This window comes from Sprattus sprattus (assembly GCF_963457725.1).
Source record: "Sprattus sprattus genome assembly, chromosome: 19".
NCBI lineage: Eukaryota > Metazoa > Chordata > Actinopteri > Clupeiformes > Clupeidae > Sprattus > Sprattus sprattus.
The window spans coordinates 1,780,660-1,801,853 of record NC_137917.1 but is presented as its reverse complement, the minus strand read 5'-3'; the positions used below and the strand labels follow the sequence as shown (position 1 = coordinate 1,801,853).

General features: G+C 40.3%; 2 protein-coding genes across 2 annotated transcripts; one reads left to right on the top strand and one right to left on the bottom strand.

The window, feature by feature from the left end:
- Nucleotides 1-2,241: 2,241 nt before the first annotated feature.
- Nucleotides 2,242-7,051, bottom strand: cndp1 (carnosine dipeptidase 1; the record flags this gene model as incomplete). The annotated part of the gene is made up of 12 exons (XM_080857754.1): nucleotides 2,242-2,311; nucleotides 2,441-2,588; nucleotides 2,843-2,984; nucleotides 3,116-3,280; nucleotides 3,387-3,547; nucleotides 3,726-3,810; nucleotides 4,033-4,230; nucleotides 5,041-5,129; nucleotides 5,523-5,685; nucleotides 5,981-6,124; nucleotides 6,797-6,900; nucleotides 6,991-7,051. The coding sequence occupies 12 exons, from the start codon at nucleotides 7,049-7,051 to the stop codon at nucleotides 2,242-2,244; spliced, it is 1,530 nt and encodes a 509-aa protein (XP_080713880.1).
- Nucleotides 7,052-14,825: 7,774 nt separating this feature from the next.
- On the top strand, nucleotides 14,826-17,688 carry ncoa7a (nuclear receptor coactivator 7a; the record flags this gene model as incomplete). Its single annotated transcript, XM_080857349.1, has 7 exons — nucleotides 14,826-14,851; nucleotides 15,365-15,515; nucleotides 16,383-16,508; nucleotides 16,691-16,843; nucleotides 17,122-17,217; nucleotides 17,370-17,443; nucleotides 17,553-17,688. The coding sequence occupies 7 exons, from the start codon at nucleotides 14,826-14,828 to the stop codon at nucleotides 17,686-17,688; spliced, it is 762 nt and encodes a 253-aa protein (XP_080713475.1).
- Nucleotides 17,689-21,194: the final 3,506 nt, after the last annotated feature.

The window sequence follows — 21,194 nt, the reverse complement described above, 5'->3', positions numbered from 1 at the left end:
TTTGCAATGTAGTTTGTTAAAACAGGTCTCATAAAGATGTGTGGAAACAAAGTGAAGTTTCCAACCACCAACAGGTGGCGCTATAGGTGATATCAGTCAGGCATATACGCGTTCAGGTTGGATCCAGCGTCCACCCTAAGACATTTTCTCTGAATCAATCAATGTACGCAAGAGTTATAAGAGACTTTGTGTTTTGTGGCAAGTTGGCAAAGTTTGAGGGTCTGCCACGCCCACACCTTCCGACTAATGAGAAAATCTTCTATAACTTTTAGTCGCCCATGGCTGAAGAGTAACCTGACCACATTTCAAGGCGTTACCATTACATTTGTCGGAGGAGTACGATCAGTTATAAGAGACTTTGTGTTTTGTGGCAAGCACTAACAAGTTGGCAAAGTTTGAGGGTCTGCCACGCCCACACCTTCCGACTAATAAGAAAATCCAATATAACTTTTAGACGCCCATGGCTGAAGAGTAGCCTGACCACATTTCAAGGCGTTACCATTAAATCTGTCGGAGGAGTTCGATCAGATGCGAGGTGTGCAAACGCCGTCAAAACGCATCTTCCACTTAAAATGGCCGACTTCCTGTGGACCTGCCACCATGTCGCTCAACGGTCATAACTAAGTGGCTCAGGGAACAAAACATCGATATTTTGGGTCCATTGGCCAGGAAGCTCCCCAGATCTTAATCCCATTGAGAACTTGTGGTCAATCCTCAAGAGGTGGGTGGACAAACAAAAACTAAATTTTGACAAACTCCAAGCATTGATTATGCAAGAATGGGCTGCCATTAGTTAGGATGTGGCCCAGAAGTTAATTGACAGCATGCCAGGGCGGATTGCAGAGAAGAGTCAACACTGCAAATATTGACACTGCATTAACTTCATGTAATTGTCAATAAAAGCCTTTGACACTTATTAAATGTTTGTTATTATACTTCAGTCTTCCATAGTAACATCTGACAAAAATATCTTAAGACACTGAAGCAGCAAACTTTGTGAAAATGTATATTTGTGTCATTCTCAAAACTTTTGGCCACGACTGTACAGTGTATGCACATGAAAAGGTTCCTGATAGTTGAAGTCAATGAAATGACATCCCTCCCTTCAATGCTCCTTCAGTAACGTAGTGATTTGCTGGAAGAGTGCATTCTGAGCTACTCAATGCTACAAATGTATATTTGTGTCATTCTCAAATCTTTTGGCCACGACTGTATGTCTGTCTTCTTTCCCAGAGGTTTGTAGTGCCCTCTACAGATGAACATGCCAAACGGTGCCAGGCCTCTGCTGATGGATGGTCAGAGATTAATCACCTGACCCTGAGACAGCCCTGACCAGTTTGGCCCACTCAAAGACACATTTAACAAGTGCATTTTAATTGACATCTGGACAGACCTTTGGGGTGATAAATGGAACAAGGGTGTCGAGGACATTGTTTACCCTTCCCATAATTATGGTTAATTCATCTCAGTTAGAGGTATTTGACATAGATGGTAGCATTCCCCCTAACAGCTCATTTTTCATTAAGGTCATTAGTCATTTGTATGCAGATGTACTTGTTAAGGGGACTGAAGGTTGAAGATATTTTATGTGAAAAGTTTTTTGATTTTTTTAAATGTTTACTCCATCATATGTATATCTGCATTCAGTAGACAGAAATTACTCACACTGACTCCTGATGGACTAGAATTCATTATGCACTATTTTAATTAGTTAAAGGGCTGAAAACGACTTCAGGCTTCAAAGTTCCTCAGCCATAATCTTTAGAAATGGCCATTCCAGTGGCACACACAATCCTAACAGCAATCCTCTTAGAAACATTCCATAATGGAAGTGCAATTACGGAGAAATGTTGACTGTATTAGGTGGGAAAAACTTGTGTAAGTAAACACTTACGTGAAAAACATCTATTAAAAGTACCAGAGGAAGAAAATATTTGTTCCCGCCAATGAGTGATGTGCCTTCTGTTGACTGACTCCAGGGACCAGGTATTTCAGAACACCATTTTTAATTCATGAGGCAGTTGTATCTATATACATTATCAACAATGGAAATACATTCATAGATAAATGCCACTCTGTTGATCAGTTAGAGATGCCTACTGACACACATAATCGAGTAACAACAGTGCCTATTAGCAGACAAGTTAACCATAACATACGTATTACTAGTGTGAATAATGTTGGGCGGTATCTTAGAATATACGACGACACTGGTTGTCCTTCAGTCAACCCATAAGTCGTTTACTCCTTGATTTCAGCTACTTCATGAAGGTAGGAGATGAACAGTTTTGTCCCTTCAATGTAGTTGTATCTGTAAAACAAACATTTGAAATAAGGGAGGGTGTAAATTCTTGCTAATAGTACATGCTAGGGACTACCTTGAGCTATAGCCTAAATTTCGGCAACTAAAGTTGCGTAAAGTGTCTAGATATAGAATTACCTGTTCATTTTCTCATTCTGGGAATGAAGTCCATCATCAAAGCCCCCAATGGGAAGCATGATGATGCTTTTCCCTGTGACGTCTTGGAAGGTCTGAGCAATTGGAATGGTGCCTCCCTCACGAATCAGATCGGGCTCCATCTGAAAAACTGTATGTATGTGCAAAGGTTGTGCTATTACGCCTCTTGTAGTAACAATTGTGAGTCAAAGCAATTACTTTAAATGCAAAGGTATTAGGGTGAAAACTGCTAATCTACTGTATGTAGCATGCCTCAGATTGTCTCAAATTCAGTCTAAGATGACAAGGTAATGTGTTGGTGAATTTTTACAATCACATTTTACCCCAACACATTCTGGATGGCTGGAATAATACTGTCTGAAAATGAATTAAAACTCTCATCACCTCTCTTTACAGCTGCTTTTCCTGCCTCATATAGGGCATGCTTGGTGTCAGCCAACCAGGGTTTGGCCCCAATAATCATCGTCACCTTTAGCTTGTTGGGACTCTTTCGCTTTCCAAACACTGAGTTCAAGTAGTCTGTCACCTAAAGCAGATAAGTGTGTAACAAGTTCATGTATTTTCAAAGATATGGTTGTGCCATATCCACAATAACCAAACATTATTTTTCTGGCAATATTTTAGAAGGCCACAGACAGTAGTCCTATCCCTGTGTACCTGCTTTTTGACCACGGCAGGGTCCATATCTGGAACCTGTCGGATGGAGAATTTGCCAGTAACCTTTGCAGGTATGACAGTCTTTGAGCCAGAGGCAGAGAATGCACCCTCGATACCGTGTATGGACACGGTAGGATGGCGCCATCGATGAGCCAGCAAGTCCACCTGAGGAGGTCATACAACCAAAGTCCTTTAGGGAAGGCCCAATTGTTTCTTTGAAGTAGCACAATGTTTAAAACGAAGCAGCATTTAGTGTACTTGTCTTGCTCACTTTGTTGTTGTACATGAGTTGGCTGACTCCAATCTTAGACCTAAAGGTCTCAATGTCAAAATCAATGTCCTGGTACATTTTCCATTCCTCATCAGAAAAGGGAGCCACAGCTTCCCTGATCCCAGGAACGAGGATCTTTCCATTGGGGCTAATTAGAGAATCTTAGAGACAGATATCGTGATTAAATGTTTTACTAGAAAATGTGGGTCAATGTAAACGTTTAAAAAACATGTTGACGCTGTTGGGACTCATTTTTAGTGGAAGGAGAGAAAAAATAACACTCAAAACAGCATTACATTTCCTTATCAAATGTACATTATTTAAGTGAGTAATACTTACCCAAGATGCCAATTAAGTCTGTCATGGGCTCGATCACAGTGCCTCCATAAACCCCAGAGTGTAAGTCCTGCTTAGGTCCCTCTACCTGTGGAGCCATCAAGCAGAGAGGTTAGAAACAAATAGATGGATAATTTTAACTCCACTGCACCAACCATGGTTGGATGGGGCAGTACTTATTAATATAAGTGCAATTTGTACTGTATATTTTTTATTTTATGAAAGAATACATTTGATGTCTCTGTGTCAGTTAAACAGATACACATTTAAAATGGTCCAATGGTTGGACCTTACCATCAGTCATTCTCACCTCTGCAAAGAAGTAGCAGTTTCCTCGGGTGCCATATGTGAGGGCAGGCTTCCTGCTCAGCCACCCACAGTCTGAAATGATGATGTAATCCACATCGGAGAAGAATGTGTCCCGCTTTGCCACAATCATTGTGTCCAGACCATTGGAGCCAGTCTCCTCCATCCCCTCAATGAGAAACTTGACATTCACTGGCAGGTCCTAACGTGGGAGTGAGCACAAAGTGAAAAAGAGCACAAACTGCTTACAACTATTTTTATGTAGGATAATCAGGATATTTCTCTATGAATATTCTCTATATATGTTGGATGAGCATCAATAAGGTGCAGGTCAGTGATTCTGTTACACAATGACCCACTAACATTCTGGGACACATAGGCGGCAACACAAACTCTGCTATTAAAATATGAATCAGTTAACATTCAAAGTGAGTTGATGGCCTCCATTGATTGTGTGCAATGCACTTCATTGAGACCAAGGAAGAACTCAACCACTTAATTCTATTGTCTCTGCCTTCTCTCCAAAGCAAGAGGAGGCAATCAAGACTTTTAATTAGTGGTACCTCGTGGTGGAAGTACCTACATAATGCTGTTTGATCAAGTGACAGCCATGGCCGCCTACATTCAAATAATATCACTAAACCTTTGAACACACCACTTTAGACCACATCTGTTATTCCAATATATTTGTTACACTATCTAACTACTAACTATACTGGTAGGGTTGACCCAAGTCATATTGTTTGCCTGATGTAAATGGTTGAAATATTTACTTGTTACTTTTTTTGTGTATTAAAGGGTGTCCGCAATTCTAATCCCATACACTTTTTACCAAATTCACCTAATTGCTCCTTGAGCCATTTGTAATGACTGGTGCTCAAGAGGGATTTAACTCAATCTGTAATCCCAAATACCAAGTACAAGACTGTCTGAGAGCAACATCCTGTAAAGACAAACAAATTGTGATATTGAAAATGAATCAGAGGGATATATTTATTTATTAGTCACTCACCAGATTGAGAGCCTGGTAGGCCTCTACGGCATGCATCCATGCTAGAACCGGAGCCTTATTGTCAGATGATCCTCTCCCGTATAGCTTCCCTGATGAATTTACATACACAATGTTGAACAGTCATTAAAAAAAAAAACAGCTATCATCATTGAATCACTAAATTGAGCATTGTAGCAGAGTCCATGATTTCTGGGTGAATACTTTCTGACTGCCATCCCAAAAAGGTTGGCTCTCGTTGTTGTCACCGGATTTCCATGTTTTTTTTTAATCAGTGAGCCAAAATAATGTGTAGTTGTTGCTCTTTCATTATATATTTCACAAGGTTGGCCATATGGCTGCAGCATAGGCTTTGCACAGCATGTGGTGTACAATATGAAAAGCAACCAGGATAAGCTAGGCATTTTAAGATTGAAAGAATTTTTTTCTTGGTTCTTGTTGATGACATTTCAATCCAGTAACCCCAAGGGGCAAGGGACACTTACCATCAATGTCTGTTAGGTTATAGGGATCTGTTGCCCACCCGTCCTCCATCTTGGCAGGCTGGACGTCCACGTGACCATAGATGCAAACTGTGTGCTTGTTGGAGTCCTTACCGATCTGGGCAGTGACCACTTTTGGTAGAGGGATGTTTGTGCCATCGGGAAGCTGATTATGACGTGACAAAAACAAATGTACAGTTTAAAGCTTAAATCTCGTTTACCTTTTTTGGTGGTCATTAGGATTGAATAAGGTTGGTTTTTTTAATGTAGACTACTGATTGTTCAGCATAACCGTGGTCTACTAAATCTACTACAGTATAGAGCACAGTATGTAGAGTATAAAAAGTATACTTTATATTACCATTACAGTAACACAGTGATGTGGGCACTTATAAACCTCTCTCAAGCTCAGACACTACAACAGAATAGTGTTGCATACAGCATCAACTTCATCTTCTGACCTCCTGTGATCCGATGTCCACCATCTCCACCTCCCCTCCCATGTTTCTCAACTTCTCCGCAGTCATGTCCATCATGCGGTGTAGGTCCGGCCTCTTGGTGGCATCGCTGGAGTCACTCTCCACTGCCACCCACTCTCTCAAAGCCTGTTGCAACACAGAACACATTGCTTTGAAGGCATTCCCTTTGTTATTAAGCTTCCATTCAAATGGATTAACTATTGCCATTTCTATACATTGCTAAACCGCTACAAACCCACACTGTCTATTGACAGCGAGTGAAGGAAAAAAGGTACCGTCGTTGATATTTGAGCTCAACAGCCAATCACATTTCACCCCTCGCCTTTTTGCTCCTGCAGCACCCTGCTAAATGTCTGGAATAGTGTATGGCTCAGTTCAGACACTTTGGTTGTCTTAAACACAGAGTCAGGACTGTGAACAAACAACTGAGGTTTTTTGGAGTATACACTGGACATACAGTGGGATCCAAAGGAGAATTTAGCTTAATTTGACCAAAAGTGTAATGAATTTTTATCAAGGACTGAACTTGGAAAGGGCACAGGGGGGAAATGATGTCCTTTTGTGATTATGTTCGCAATTTCTTCCACTAAGGATAGAGACCTTCATGTAATGTAATGACATAATGTCTTTTTGAAGGAAAATAAATTACTTTGTATATGTATATTATACAAGACAAACACCCTCAGTAACTCACGATCAGTGCAGGATAACCATTTTTGGAGCAAAAATCATTGAGATGAAAAACATAACAATGATAATTCCATGATTGTCCCTTATAATACCTGGGCAATAACTTACCTGTACATAATCTTCCACATGCTCGTCCACATATTGGTGTAGTTCGTCAAATGGATGAGCATGTATCCCAAGTATTATCGCGAGGAAAATAACAGCAAGCATCTCTTGAAAAGACAGAGTTATAAAAGTTAGAAGACTATTGTTACCTTTGCAAGATCGCGTGCGTTCAGTACTATCTAATTAAGCACTCTGACCTTCTTTTCTGTGGAAAGTTTCGTTGTTGCGACTTGTAATGAGTGTCTTCACGCATTCCATCGAGGTGGCACTCTCAGGTCTGCGCGTGTTATATACTTTGGGTTGTGGACCCAGAAGACCCCCTAGTGGGTCATCACCACATAATGAAACGGTCTTGGAAACCAGCCAGCTAAGCTGCCACACTCAATTTTCTCCTGGATATAAATAACAGTGTAAGCAGGCCTGGCCAAACAATAAACGCACGCTGGGTTTCGACATGGTCGAACATGCCTCAGGTGAAGTTTCTGCTGTTGAAAGCAGATCGTTAGTATTTGCATAGTATGTAACGCTGCAGCCTATTGACGTTGCGTGCTTGTCTTTCGCAGGCGCGATTGAAAATTTATGGATTTAGTGGCCGTTGTATCATGTGATGTATTGGATATTTCCAAGCTTCATCACCTAGCTGTATGGGCCTGTCGTGAATTAAGAGTTTACACAGTTTCCAAACGACATGATTCAACTGTTTATTTCATTAAATGTTCTGCATTGGTGCAGATAGCTTGGATATGGAAATATTTTAAGGTATGCTGACACCAGGTAGCAATAACCTGAACGAGAATGACAATGACATTTAGCTTTGTGAAACTTTGTGTACTGTTTTTAATGTGACTTCAGTAGTTGTTTCACCTTGTAAACAAGTGAACAACGCCGAGAGGCAATCTAAGAACCAGTTATCAAATCAACAGTAGCCTCGTTAATCCCATTAGTCTGACATGCTTGTTGAACCATTATGACTTTTCAAACGAGCAAAAATACTTCCTGTTCTTTAGTCTCCCCCCCCCCCCCGTCTCTCAGTTGGACGTTTGAAACTCCACAGGCTTGAATGTAATCAACTTGGCCTTTGCTTGGCAGTAAGACATTGTTAAACTGTCAGTGCAGTGAAAGCACAAAAGGGTCTGTACTGTAGGTAACATTGTTCTTTCTGCCTTGGTTGCAAGCAAGTCTCAAAGAAGGCTTTGGACGTTTTTTTTCCCCATTGAGGGCCAGTAAGGTTTCTTTTTAATCTGAGTAAAAAATATTGTCTCACTCAGAATAGACCCATATGTCCGTTTGTGTGTGTGTGTGGGGGGGGGGGGTAGGATTAATTGCCAGGCAATAAAGAATCCTGTTTTTAGACCTCTTTCTGAGACCTCTTTAACACAGCAAAGACTCTTTCAAAACATTTAATGGTTTAACACTTCACAGCAACTTTCTCCACAGGACGTGAAAAATGCCATTTACAGCTTTTTACATCTAATAAACTAACTCCAGAGAGTAGCCTACATTACTTGACATAGTTAGGTATGGAAAAGCCAATACACTACATATTTTCCATGTTCTCTATATAAGTGTTTTTAACATTAAAGGTGCATTAAGGATTAATAGCTATTCGCTAAAGGTATGCTAGCAGCTAAAACTAACGAAATCTCTTGAAATGTGCTGACATTATGACAAACTAGTTACTCAACGACTGTCCTTACACAGTCAAACATCAATCAAGTGCAACACAAGACTAATTAAGACGGCAAATAAGCTACTTACTAGATCGGCAGAAGTTGAACAAGTCAGGTCGGCGGGCTGCAGCAGGCAAAACTACAGAACGCAGTTATATGCCTATCGACCCTGCTATGCCATTGGCATGGACGTAATTCTCCATATTAAAAGTCATTGTAGCGCCCCAATTTTTTTTAAGCTGTTATTTTAAGGTTAAAATGCTTATCCTAACCCTAACCCTGAAGCATAATTGTTGCATATTGTACCTTTAAGTGTTGAGCAAAATAGACACTCTGAAAAGCATATAACATATACAGCTTTACCTCCACAGTATTTCAGTCCAAACGGTCTAAAACAACTATCTATTTCTCAATAGACTCAAATAAATAAAGAAAAAAAATAAATGCAGTTCAATCTCAGGTTGATGCTGAAGTACAGATTCGTGGTATTTTCCTTTAGCAGTCTCTCATGGATACAACACAATAGAATGCAATTAGACATTCAGGAGTATCTCTGCAGTAAGTTATGTGGACAGTTATAGGGATTGTTTGACATTTTGCCAAAAGGCATCTACTGGTCACACACAAAGACTATACTAAGCAGAATGTGTGGGTCAGTTTAGTGGTTACTAATTAACACAGAGGTGCTTATCATCAGCAGTCAGGCAGCAGTCCTGTAAACCTCTCTATATAGCTTTCTTTGAAGACTGTAGTCTCAGTCATATTTAAGCCTGATCTGGTGAGAGTAGATGTTTTAATATGTATCTCTAAACTGGACTGTCTACTGCATTAACTAGGTCTATTTGATCTATCATCTATCATTTCTATATGGTAATGTTCTAGGACAGTTCCTTGTTAAATACAGATCATTATTTTTCCAGATGTGAGAAGAGAGAGTAAATACCTTCATGTTTTTACTACTACACACATGAACTCCTCTTTGTTACCACAAGATGGAGCTGTGTGCTGTTTTCGCCAATGATCTTAACGGCCTTTGCATTCTGATGACTGTCACTAAAATAAATAGTCTCCAGCTCTCTCATGGATTGGGTACTGGCAGCAGCTTTAATAGAGTGGTCATTTCATGTTAAAGGTGGAGAATGTCTAATACCACCACAGAGAATGTTGATATGAGAAGGCTGCTGTATGATTTGCCCACATGTATTGGTGTCGGTACATTACAAATGATTATTTTGTCGATCTAGCTTGCCATGACTTCTTAGTTAGTGCTTTGTTTAATCAGACTTAGCCTTTACTCGTCACTATCAATGAAAGAAATGGAACTCCTTAGATTTGTTCTTTTAAGTGTCATTGAGTTGATCTGTCAAAATGGCTAGAAATATTCATGTTACATTTACATTTAGTCATTAAGCAGACGCTGCATTTCAGCATCTTCATTTTCCATGTGCCTTTATGTTTTGTAGCGGTAGTTCCTTTGTAGTGCCCCTTTAAATCTTTTGACCGAGTTACCTTTGAGTCAGCTTATCCATTATTTTTTGTAAGCACAAGTTGGACTTTAAACAGATAAACTAATAAACCTTTAATTTAAGCACCCTGTACACAAATGCTCCAAATGTACTGACATTAACACAACAGACACACTAGTCTATGGTGGTGTAAATCAAGTCTGCATGCTTGATCCTGAGTAAGAGACATTGTTAGGGTCAATTCTCTCTGTTCTTTTAGAAGCTTTAAGATTGATAGTTTTGTTTCATGTGTTACTTCTAACCAAGCCAACACTTACCTTGCCATAGCTTTATTTGCAATTGAAATTCTCCAAGCTAAGTCCTTCCCATAGAATGTGACTGGGTGTGGTGGGAAAAGGGAAGGTTATTATGCCAGTACAACTCATCTTTTCAAAATGATCCAACACGCAGTTTCACTATTGGGATTATCACCAACCTTAACATGGATTATAGACTACCCAGGGTGATGTTGTCTATCTCCAAAACCCTGACATTATTACAGTGGAATTAGAGTGAAATAAAAAAGAACTATAATGGTGACTATTGTTAGAAAAAGGATGCTTGTCTTGTGGTTGATGTAGCGATCTGTTCTTATTCCAGTAAAGTGCAGTAACGAAGTACGTGGAATATACTTTGCATTCAGTGGTGCAGATCTGAACTATAAGCATCTCCTGCTCTGACCATATATACTGTTTAGGACTCCTCCTAGGCTTTTAATGTAAATGAGCTATGCTCCTAATGCAAACAGGTCTGGCAGCCTTTCCTTTGTTACCATGATAAGATTCCCATCTTGGAGATTATGCTGACCAATTTTTGGTTGTAACAGCAGCTGCTTGATCATTAATCTCATGTTCACTCACAGGATATACTGTAATTTCTTACACTATCAAACTCTTTATCAAAACTTGTGTTAATATACTTGCAGTAAGAGTTGGATTTGATAGCAGACCATTCACTTTGTGCCAAGAGAAGGATGCATGTGAGGGCATTAAACCCTATCAATAATATTGCATCCTGTATACTAGTGATACTCCACTGTTTCAGTTAAACGTGCATTTGGCAAAGTGGAAGAGTTAAGGGATATTTTCAGAAAGAATAAAAACCCTTATGAAATGGCCCATTTTCCTGTGGGGTGCAGACATGTATGTGGGTGTGACGGAGTGCCATCACTACACATGAGTATGTGCTCTGACTGCCATGCAGGTTGTGGTCAGAGTTCGCTACAATGGGTATGGGGGAGGTTGCTGCTTGGTACTTTATGGAACTCACCGTGTAAAAACCTCAAAAGTCACATCCTGCAATACTTTTGATCAACAACTGCGAGTTACAAGCCCAATTTTTTGTTTTGCATCAGCAGCCTTTGCATCTGAATCCATCATGTATAATAGCATTAGTTTAAAAGGACACACTAGCACACAGTGGGAGCTCCTTCATGGAGCTGTTTTTTAGCTGCACTGGCAAAGGTGTGACATGGTCAAAGTCAGTGAACTTCACTTGGCTTCTCACACTGGTCGAGAGCCAGGTTTTCAGCCAACGTGCTGAGCAACACAGATCCTGAACTGGCCTGAATACCTTTGCCCTGAGCCTTATCCTGCAGACATGTTGACGGTCAAAAATCTCTCTCTCTCTCTCTCTCTATCTCTCTCTCTCTCTCTCTTTCTCTTTCTCTCTCCCCATAGCTGTGTCATTGTCTTAGTCTTCCTGTCTTTTGCAAATTTGCTGTATCAGTGATTCTACCTTGAAAGCAAGAATGGTCTGGTTTAATTCTATCATTTAGATGTTTTGCTAGGTCAGTTAAAAATGTGAGAAGGAAATTCTCATTTGAAATGTGCTATTAAGGGGGAAAAGTTTCAACTTTGTAATGTGGTCAGTATTAGTTGTGGCACAAACATCGATATTGGACTGTACAGTAATAAAACTTTTGGCCAAATCCCGACAACCAAGGACAAGGATTATAACACTGAAAAAATTTGGTTTTTCGTCTTTGGAAGAATTCCAAAGAGCATTTCATATGAAGCCATGTTCCCACAGAATGTGATCCTGTTAGCTTAATTCAGGTTAAGATAATTGTCTTATCTGATGTCTTCCATAGTATTGCTGAAATTGATGATAACACATTTGGAGGTTTTTGACTACAACTTATACACAACATTATACACGACATTGAGGCACATACTGTATTACAAACTTATATATTATATGGATTTTGCATGTCAAGCCTCACCTTATATATGTGTACCTTATATGTTCTGTAAGAATCTATTTCCATATGCTGGGCAGTCCTATTGTGGCACAGATGGAGGTGGGGGATTCCTACCCTGTACGAACATTCCTCCTTCTTGACCTATATTATACATATGTTTGAAATTTCACCTTGTACCATCTACCAGACGAGGTTGTGTTATCCCATCTTGTTATTAACATTCGTACGGTTTATCCACTAGTTTGGGTATCTAAACTATTTTCTTGACCAAAAATACAGTTTGAAACATTAATTTTGTGGATTATTGGTTTTTCAAGGGAATGCACAATCTGGGGCCAATCACTACGGAAAAACTAAAACACAAAGCTAAAGGATGTGGGAAAGAATGTACTTTCCATGCATTGCCTACATAATTGAACTTTTCCAGTTAACCTTTAATAAACGCCCTCAAGGTAAAATGACATCTGTTGTTAACCTCTGCACTTTGTTACAGGTCTTTCTGAAACATCTCAATTGAGAGTGTGGTTGCATGTGACCCATAAAAGGCATTGTGGTGGGAAAGAAAAAGCAACCTGGAACTGCACGAACATTCTCCTACACGTCTACATCGCAACAAGTAGGTCAGCAACACTTTCTCCGCTCAGTTAAGTGGGGTCAAAGTCATTATACTACTACCTGGCATAAAGGACCTGTTTTTTATTTACACACTGTAAATTATGCTAATTGGAATGCTAATTAGCAAATCTAATAAGGATGATCATGTAACAGATAGAGGCCCTGCATCAGTTATCAACATAACAGTTGATTACTAGCAGCAACAGTTAATGACCACAACTGCTTTGCTCTTTGACTATCTTTGCCACTTAGTTGATGTGAAAATGAATTAAACAGCTAATGTACATTTACATAATGTGATCTATGGGAAAATCAGAGAAAGTTCTCACAACTGAAGCTAAATGTGTCAATTCCTTGTTAAGATACATTCATCCGGATTGAACTACAAAAGATTTCTAAGATAATATCTGGCCTGAGAGAAACAAGTCTTACATCAGTCTCTCTTCACATTTGATTGGTGGGGCAATAGCTTTTTAGCTTCAGTGAAAGATACACATTGAATTTTCTATGAATTGTGTAGATTTAATTTCTTTCATGTACACTTAATATTAAGTATTTCTGTTTGATGCGTATGGGATATGATACAACCCCCTACATCTTAGTATGTCAGCATTATGGCAGTATTTAAAAGTTTTTGCAGTCCTGTCACTTGTTGAAATCTTCCTCTTTTATTTCATTATACACACAAGGAATTTAACTCTGGGTTTTGTAGCTCTCAATGTAAACTCAATGCAAGGGGGAAGAAATTGTTCCTGTGTCTGGTGTTTTTGGTGTTTTGGTGTACAGAGTTCTGTAGTTCCTGTCAAAGGGAGAAGTTGCTATGTCCAGGGTGTGAGGGGTCTGCAATGATGTTCCTGACTCTGGAGGTGTACAGGTCCTGGATGGTTGGCAGGTTGGCACCGATAATCATTTCTGCAGACCTGACTGTCCATCCGTTCCGTGTTCCTGGCATTATCATTTCACCACAAAATGTCCAGGCATTGCTACTTTGCTAGTGAGAAAAGACCAGCTTCAATACTTTGAATCAGTGTTCCTTTGAAAAGACACACTGAACGGTGAAGGATGAAGGACCCTGTGTGCATGTGCACGTCGGAGTTGGTGCCAGTCAGAAAAAAGCAAAAGAAAAGAATTGCAGCAAGTTTTACTGGGTGAAAATGTGTTGTGTGACAGAGTTCAAGATTTAACAAAACAGATAACCTAAGGATGTAGAGAAACAGTCTATGATGCCCCCCTGCAACAATAAAGTTGATTCAATTAAAGTGTCTTATTTGTCACATACAACTAATGTAGTTCACTGAAGCATTAAACACAGTGGTATGGTGGTTGGCATTGCTGCCCTCCAGGCAGTTGATCTGGGTTGACCGGAAAACACTAGTATCAACACTTGTAGTTACAGATATGGCTGATCTAGCTGACTAACATCATGTATATTATGTAGTTATGTATTACGTTACGTAGTTGTGTATTATGTATCATCATGTAAATAATGATAGTTAAATGAATAATGTAATGCTCAGTGAGGAGTGGGGATCAAGCTATCCCTTGCAACATGGTTCTATTACGAATATGACTAGGAAAACAAACAGATCACATCAAATCACCATTGTAATTAGGTACTGTATATCTAAGAGCTTGGGAATGTGTGTCTTTTCTGCAGGGTAAGAGCTCATTCACAGGATAACCAATGGCCTCCCTGTGACATTAAATGACACAGTGGCTATCTCAGGCCTGTCCAGCCCAGGGGAAGCTAGCGGGTCAAGTTAATATGTCACCCCGTAGGCTCGCTAACCCACTTGTGAAACATTGTCATAAACCGGGCAGTGTGGCCTTGAAGGACCTTAAGGGGAGGGTCTTGGCTCGGCTTTAGCTTATGTCAGCCAACAGGCCGGTATAAAACCACAGAGCCAGCAGTGGAGACGGCGTGGACATGCTAACATAGCACTGATCCTCCAGACACACTGCTCTTCTTCTTCCTCCTCCTCCTCCTCTTTCTCCTTTCCCGACTCCTGCAGTTACCTGTGGATTACCTTTGCATCAACATGGGTATCGCATACAGCGTTGGAGAGTAAGTTCTGTACATCAAATATATCATATATGGCTGAGACTGTTGTAATACCTGTTAACTAATTACAAGGGACGAAAAGGCTTTAATAGTTCTGCAGCAATGTGTGAAAGTTTCATTGAAATGGGAGGTTAACTGCCACCCTTTAAATGATTTCAACCATCACAGTAGCGTCCAGGAGAACCCTGACAGGATTTACTGTTCTGTGAAGGGAAAAAAGTTCAATACTCTCAGATTTTCCCTCTCCAGTTTCAAGAACATGCATCGTTTAACAGCATGCATGTGGCATGACATGATTAGCAGGAAACAACAGGGAACTTTTGACATCCTTTCCAGTTGAATTGCATCCAAATATTGAGTCTAATGTGAATTTAAGTGAGCTGAAGTAACACTGAAAGATTGAATGTATGCAGAGGAAGTTATAAGGCTGTATTGGCTTTAAATACCCACATTGTCATTATCTTCTGTTTGGGCAGATATGGCTTTTCACTGTGCATGTGCTGTCTTTTGTCTCAGGGTGGACCACCTTTACACTTTCTTTGTTCAGTGGTCACCAGACATCTACACAAAGGGCGCCAAAAAACAGGGCTTCATCGTGGTGGAGAATGACCGACTTGCTGTGATTGACAACCTAGTCCAAAAGAAATCATTCCCCAAAACCTTGGAGGTATGTTGCAATGATTGTGTCTGTCTACTTACAACATGCCCTGGCAGATACAATATTCAAATAAAATTCAAGATTCAGAGTGGTTTCGTTTTGCACTCTATTGGAATCTGCAAGAGCGACAACAAGGGCAGCAAAGCTTGTAGGGAAGTCCATACATGGTACTTCCCTTTAGGTCTACACCAACGAGTTTTTCACAAGAAATGAAACAAAACCACATGAGTGCATCAGACAAGTATCCGGTGAGCATTTTGCCGGGCACATTTAAAGGAGCTTCAGAGAGTCCTCACACAGGCTGCCTATCCACCCGTTTAAAAGGCTGCATTAGGCTACCGCATTTATTCATCAGTAAAATATCGAGACATCCGTTCCCATGGCACCAAAACTGGCCAATTTTAGGATTCTTTATTTTGCAAAGATTGGTGAAGAACCTTTTGTGCAGGTGGGTTTGTCTTGACTTAATATTAATAAGAGAAGCATGCTTTAATGTATTCCAATTGTAAGAGTGCATACTGTAGAATGAAGAGTATACTGGATGCTTCAGTTGAGCTGACTGACTGCTTGACTGACTCAAACATTAATAGTGTAATGGACTGCTATTGTCAATGTGGCAACATTTAGGAAAAATAAGTAGATATAACAAATCTATTAGTATAACACATTTGTGTTCATATGACATCCTTTTGTATATGTGTTCTACATTTTAGATTCATTTTCAAGAAATTACATTTTACGACTTTGTTGATCTAAGACAAAAGAATTATAGGCATTAACTTTTCGTCAGTTCAGTATATGTATTGTATGGATTCCATAGATTGTTGTAAACCCAAACAACATTGTTAACCAAGATGCTGTGTCTGTCATCTATAGATCATCACTGCTAAAGATCAGAAGCGCAGGCAAAGCATATGTCACTCAGAAGATGAAGAGCCAGAAGATCTACTGCCAGAGCTGAGAGACCCCAGCCAAATACTACAGGAGCAGCACATTGAAAGAGTGAGTTATTGTGGTCTTTAGTCTCCCTCTCAGGTTTATGTGACGCTTATAGCAAACAGTACGTTCAATGCTTCATTATTTATTTTCATTTATTTCATAAGAAATCTATTTTTGATATTTATTACAATTTATTATTCTCTTTGTGATATTTATTATTGACGGTGTACTTTGTTTGATTTTAGCTGGTGGCCCACCTACCTGCCCGAACGCAAGGCTATCCATGGCGGCTGGTGTACAGTACAGCTGTGCATGGGACCAGCCTCAGAACTCTGTACAGGAACATGGCAAGCATAGACAGGCCCGTGCTCTTGGTCATCAAGGACATGGAAAACCAGGTAACAATCTCCTCACCCGTTCAGCCTCATCCTTGCCCTGGTGACAGAAGTCATATACAAATGTAGTACTGTATCAGATTGCCTATGATTGCAGATTACTCTTGCGTTTTACTTATCCACATGCACTATACATCCATACTTCCATTGGCACACAGCAACACACACAAAAACAGAATCTTAGTGCTTTCCCATGTGGACCACATGTGGAACTTGCCATTGCAATGGTTTGTGTGTAAAATGAACATCTGAGCTCATGTATGGATGTCCCATCTGTGCAGGTGTTCGGTGCGTTCTCTTCCCATCCGTTCCGAGTGAGCAGAGGATGCTATGGAACAGGAGAGACCTTCCTCTACAGCTTCAGTCCAGAGTTTAAGGTAGTGTAAATGCTAATGCTAATGCTACATTTGTTATCATTAGGCTTGATATTCTAACACTGATTGGCACGGATATTATGGTATTTATGTTTATGGGATATGGCAGATGCTTTTGTCCAAAGTGGATATTGACATGACTTATGTTTACACAGATGTTCAGCTGGACTGGGGAAAACTCCTACTTTGTGAAGGGCTTCATGGACTCTCTACAATTAGGGGGAGGAGGGTGAGTAATCAGCCGTGATCATACACTAGTGAAGCACTCATGCTTCTAGCTTTTTTCTGGCAATACTTCCCAGTTAACGGCTTTTCTCGAACCGGTTTTTCTCTTCTAGAGGCTCCTTTGGTCTCTGGCTGGATGCCGATCTGTGCCGTGGCTCCAGCTACACCTGCCACACATTCCACAACCAACCTCTCTCCGCCCAACATGACTTTGCCGTGCGGGAGCTGGAGGTGTGGACATTCGAGTGAGAACAGAGATCACCAGCAACGATGTCGAACAAGAATAGCACATGCACTAAAGCTGAGAGGGTGGTTTTAAGCACTAACTCTGAACTTTAAGAGGGGCTTTTAAGCAGTGTCTTAAGTTGTGACTGCGATCACTGGTTGGACATGAAGACCTAAGCAACTGAGCATAGGAGGGAGCTGACAGGTTTTCAGTTTCTTTCCTATTCTTTCCGATTTCTCCTCTCACATGCCCAGACACATTCCGTCTAAATACTGGTAAACTGTAAGGCATAAGTGGCGTAATACTTGCTCCTGGAACCACTGCACAATGCAGTACTAAGCTGCGCATAGACTTTGCACTAAATTCCACTGGTGCCTGTGCTCCGCTGAAGGATTTCACAGACTCAGGTTGTGTGTCGGGTTGATGTTGGCCTTCTGACTTTAAACATTGACTGTTTACCTACTGTACAGTGGGTCTTTTTCTATGGATTATTTAAAAACATTCCTTGGATGATGTTTCTGTCCAGGAAATCTATTTTTATACCTTATCTCTGTTTTAATGATCATTGTCTACCTGTATAATATCTTACAGTGCTAGCACTACTGATCCAAATAAAAGGGGTTCCTGATAAAAATGGGTGCATGTCTCCTTGATTTTCCTCTTATCACACATCTTCTGGATGAGGTACTGTATGCCTAACATTACATAACAAATACTGATAACAACATACTAGTGTCCACTAAGCCATTATTGAAGAAAATGTCAGAGTTTTTTAAATATTATAAATCTTTTCATTTATGCAAATTAATCTTGAATAAAAATGTAATGTTTTTTTTATACACTCTAACAAAACAACCCAATTTGGACAGAGCATATGTTGGGTTATCTTAACTCAGCAAAATGGGTTGCTAGTTTAACCCAGTCGCTGGGTTATTAAGACTAACCAAATGTGTTTTTTACTCATTATTTATTTATTTCCATACCAAAGACATACAACAAAACACATCAGGAAACATGTTATATAGATAAAGATACACGCATCCCCCCCAGCCATTCGTCCTTCAGAGACAGTTTTTTCAACTGTCAGGTTGATACCACGTCTCATTACAATCAAGGTTCCTTTTGTGGCAGTACCGTCAGCTGCAGCTACCATTGGTTTATAGAATCGATTTTGAAGCTTGATACAGCTGAGAAGGACTTATCAAGATTGTATTCTATAACGGCATTCAATATTATATAGGCTAATATTAAAGATGATGATAGGTAAGTTAGCCGATACAGCCAAATATAACAAGTTAGACAGAAAGACTTTTTAGACAAACTATTTTTATTTTACAACATAACAGTTTAAAAAAAGCAACTGTTACGTCTCTGGTGTTACCTTCCATTATGAGGGGGAATTCCATTGTTCCGTCATTTTTTTGTGGTAACACTGGCACCCTTTGTTTAGCAAGCAGATCTGCCTTTTGGCTGCTACACTGTATAAAATCTGTAGGTCAGCATGAGCCCAAAATACACTTTCTATGTTTCTGGTGTACCTTGTCAAGTTGGAGGAGGTCATGTATGTTGAATGAAGGATATTGGCTGATATCTGCACTACATTATGGGTCCCGTTCAATCCATCGGCCAGTGGTTGCACAGAGGCACCTGCGGCGCAAACTGCCAGACAGAGGTGATAAAGATATGAAGAGCATTTTCTGGATTAGCGCATCATCTCCCCAACAGGCCTCTTCGGTCCAGCCATGACGGAAATGCAGGTGGCTTTGAAGGCTAAAGATAAACAGGGAAAAGCAATGCTGCCTCTTAGGCATCACTCACCCGCCTCCTGCTCCCTCCACCCAGAGGCAGCCCGCAAGGCAGCTGGGCGGGAGAATCCCCAGGAGGAAACAGCTTCAGTCACAGCGAGCTGCAGCTGCTTCAGGCCTCCCTTTGTCCCCAGAGCTCCCGCCGTTAACAAAACAAACAAGGCTGACTTCCGCCAGTTTTATTGTCTCACAATGACACACAGCAACCCACACTTGCATATAAGGTGGCGACACAGGACACACACACACACACGCACATGCAGGCCGAGTGCTCAGGGACCAAGTGAAGTGAACCGTCCATCTTGGTTAGGGACGGACAGGAGAGTGTTCTGTTCTTTTATCAGCCCCCCTCCACCACCTAGGACTAGTCCAAAACGCATAGCACCCTTCGTCCACCTAGGACTAGGCCGAAGCACATAGACAAAAGCAAACCTGACCTGCTCACCCTCAGAGAACGGGTGTGGGCTAGGGTTTGAGTTCCCTTCTCCCAAACAGTCTCACCTTAGCGTTTGGGTTGAAAAAACAAACCAGCATTTGTATTGAGTGTACCCGTGCAAACAAGGTATGTCAAACCACACAAATGAAATGCTCACTAGCCAAGGTCATGTTTTTTGGTGATCCATGGCTAACAAAACTTTCCCAACATGGTTCTCTACAGACTGCCCATTAAGTTACCAGAAGTTAAACATGGTTGGATCATAGGTCTGTTATGCTGAACACCTGCAGACTTAACAGTGTAAATTATTAACAATTAACCAAACTACCAAGATACTTATTCACTAAATAAAATATTCATTCATTTAATTTCACTAGTGCATGCGAGGCACAACAATTATGGCACAGAGTGCAAAACGCTTCTTTAAATTTGTAAAAGTAAAGGGTCTGGGAATCTGTGTGCACTAGGAGTAGGTGATGCTGAATAAGACGTGGGGGGGGATAAGACACTGAAGAATTACACAATAACAGTATGGGGGCCAAGTGCAGGAGTGGAGATATACAGTGCCCTCCACAAATATTGGCACCCCTGGTGAATATGAGCTAAACAGGCTATAAAACAATATGTCTTTGCTGTTAATCCTCTTGGTTTTTCACTCAAAATATTCACAAAAATCTTACCTTTTCGTTGAAGTAATATTATTGAAAGAAAAAAAAAAACTGTTGACATTAAATAAATATTTTTCCCCAAAACATGTGTGCCACAATTATTGGCACCCCTAGAAAAATCTTTAATTAAAATTTAACTGAAGTATATTTCCAGTCATATTTTACATTTTTAAGTTCACCTGTTTGATAAGGAACTCTTATGAGGTCAACCATGACTTCCAGTTCCACTGGCGTACAAATATGAGGTGACACAGGTCAAATTCCATAAGTCATTCATCACTATGAGAAAGATCCAAATAACACAATGACGATAAGTGACGAAAAGTTGTTGAGCTGCACAAATCAAGAAATGGACACAAGAAAATCTCTAAACAGTTGAAAATACCCATTTCCACTATCATGGAAATAATTAAGAAGTTTAAAGCGACAGGAGATGTTAAGAATCAGCCTGGAAGAGGACGTGTCTGTACATTGACCCCACACATCGTGAGGGGGATGGTTCTACTGGCAAAATAATCTCCAAGGATCACAGCTGGAGAATTGTAGAGGTTAGTTGAGTCTTGGGGTCAGAAAGTCTCCAAAACTACCATCAGACGCCACCTACATCACAACAAGTTGTT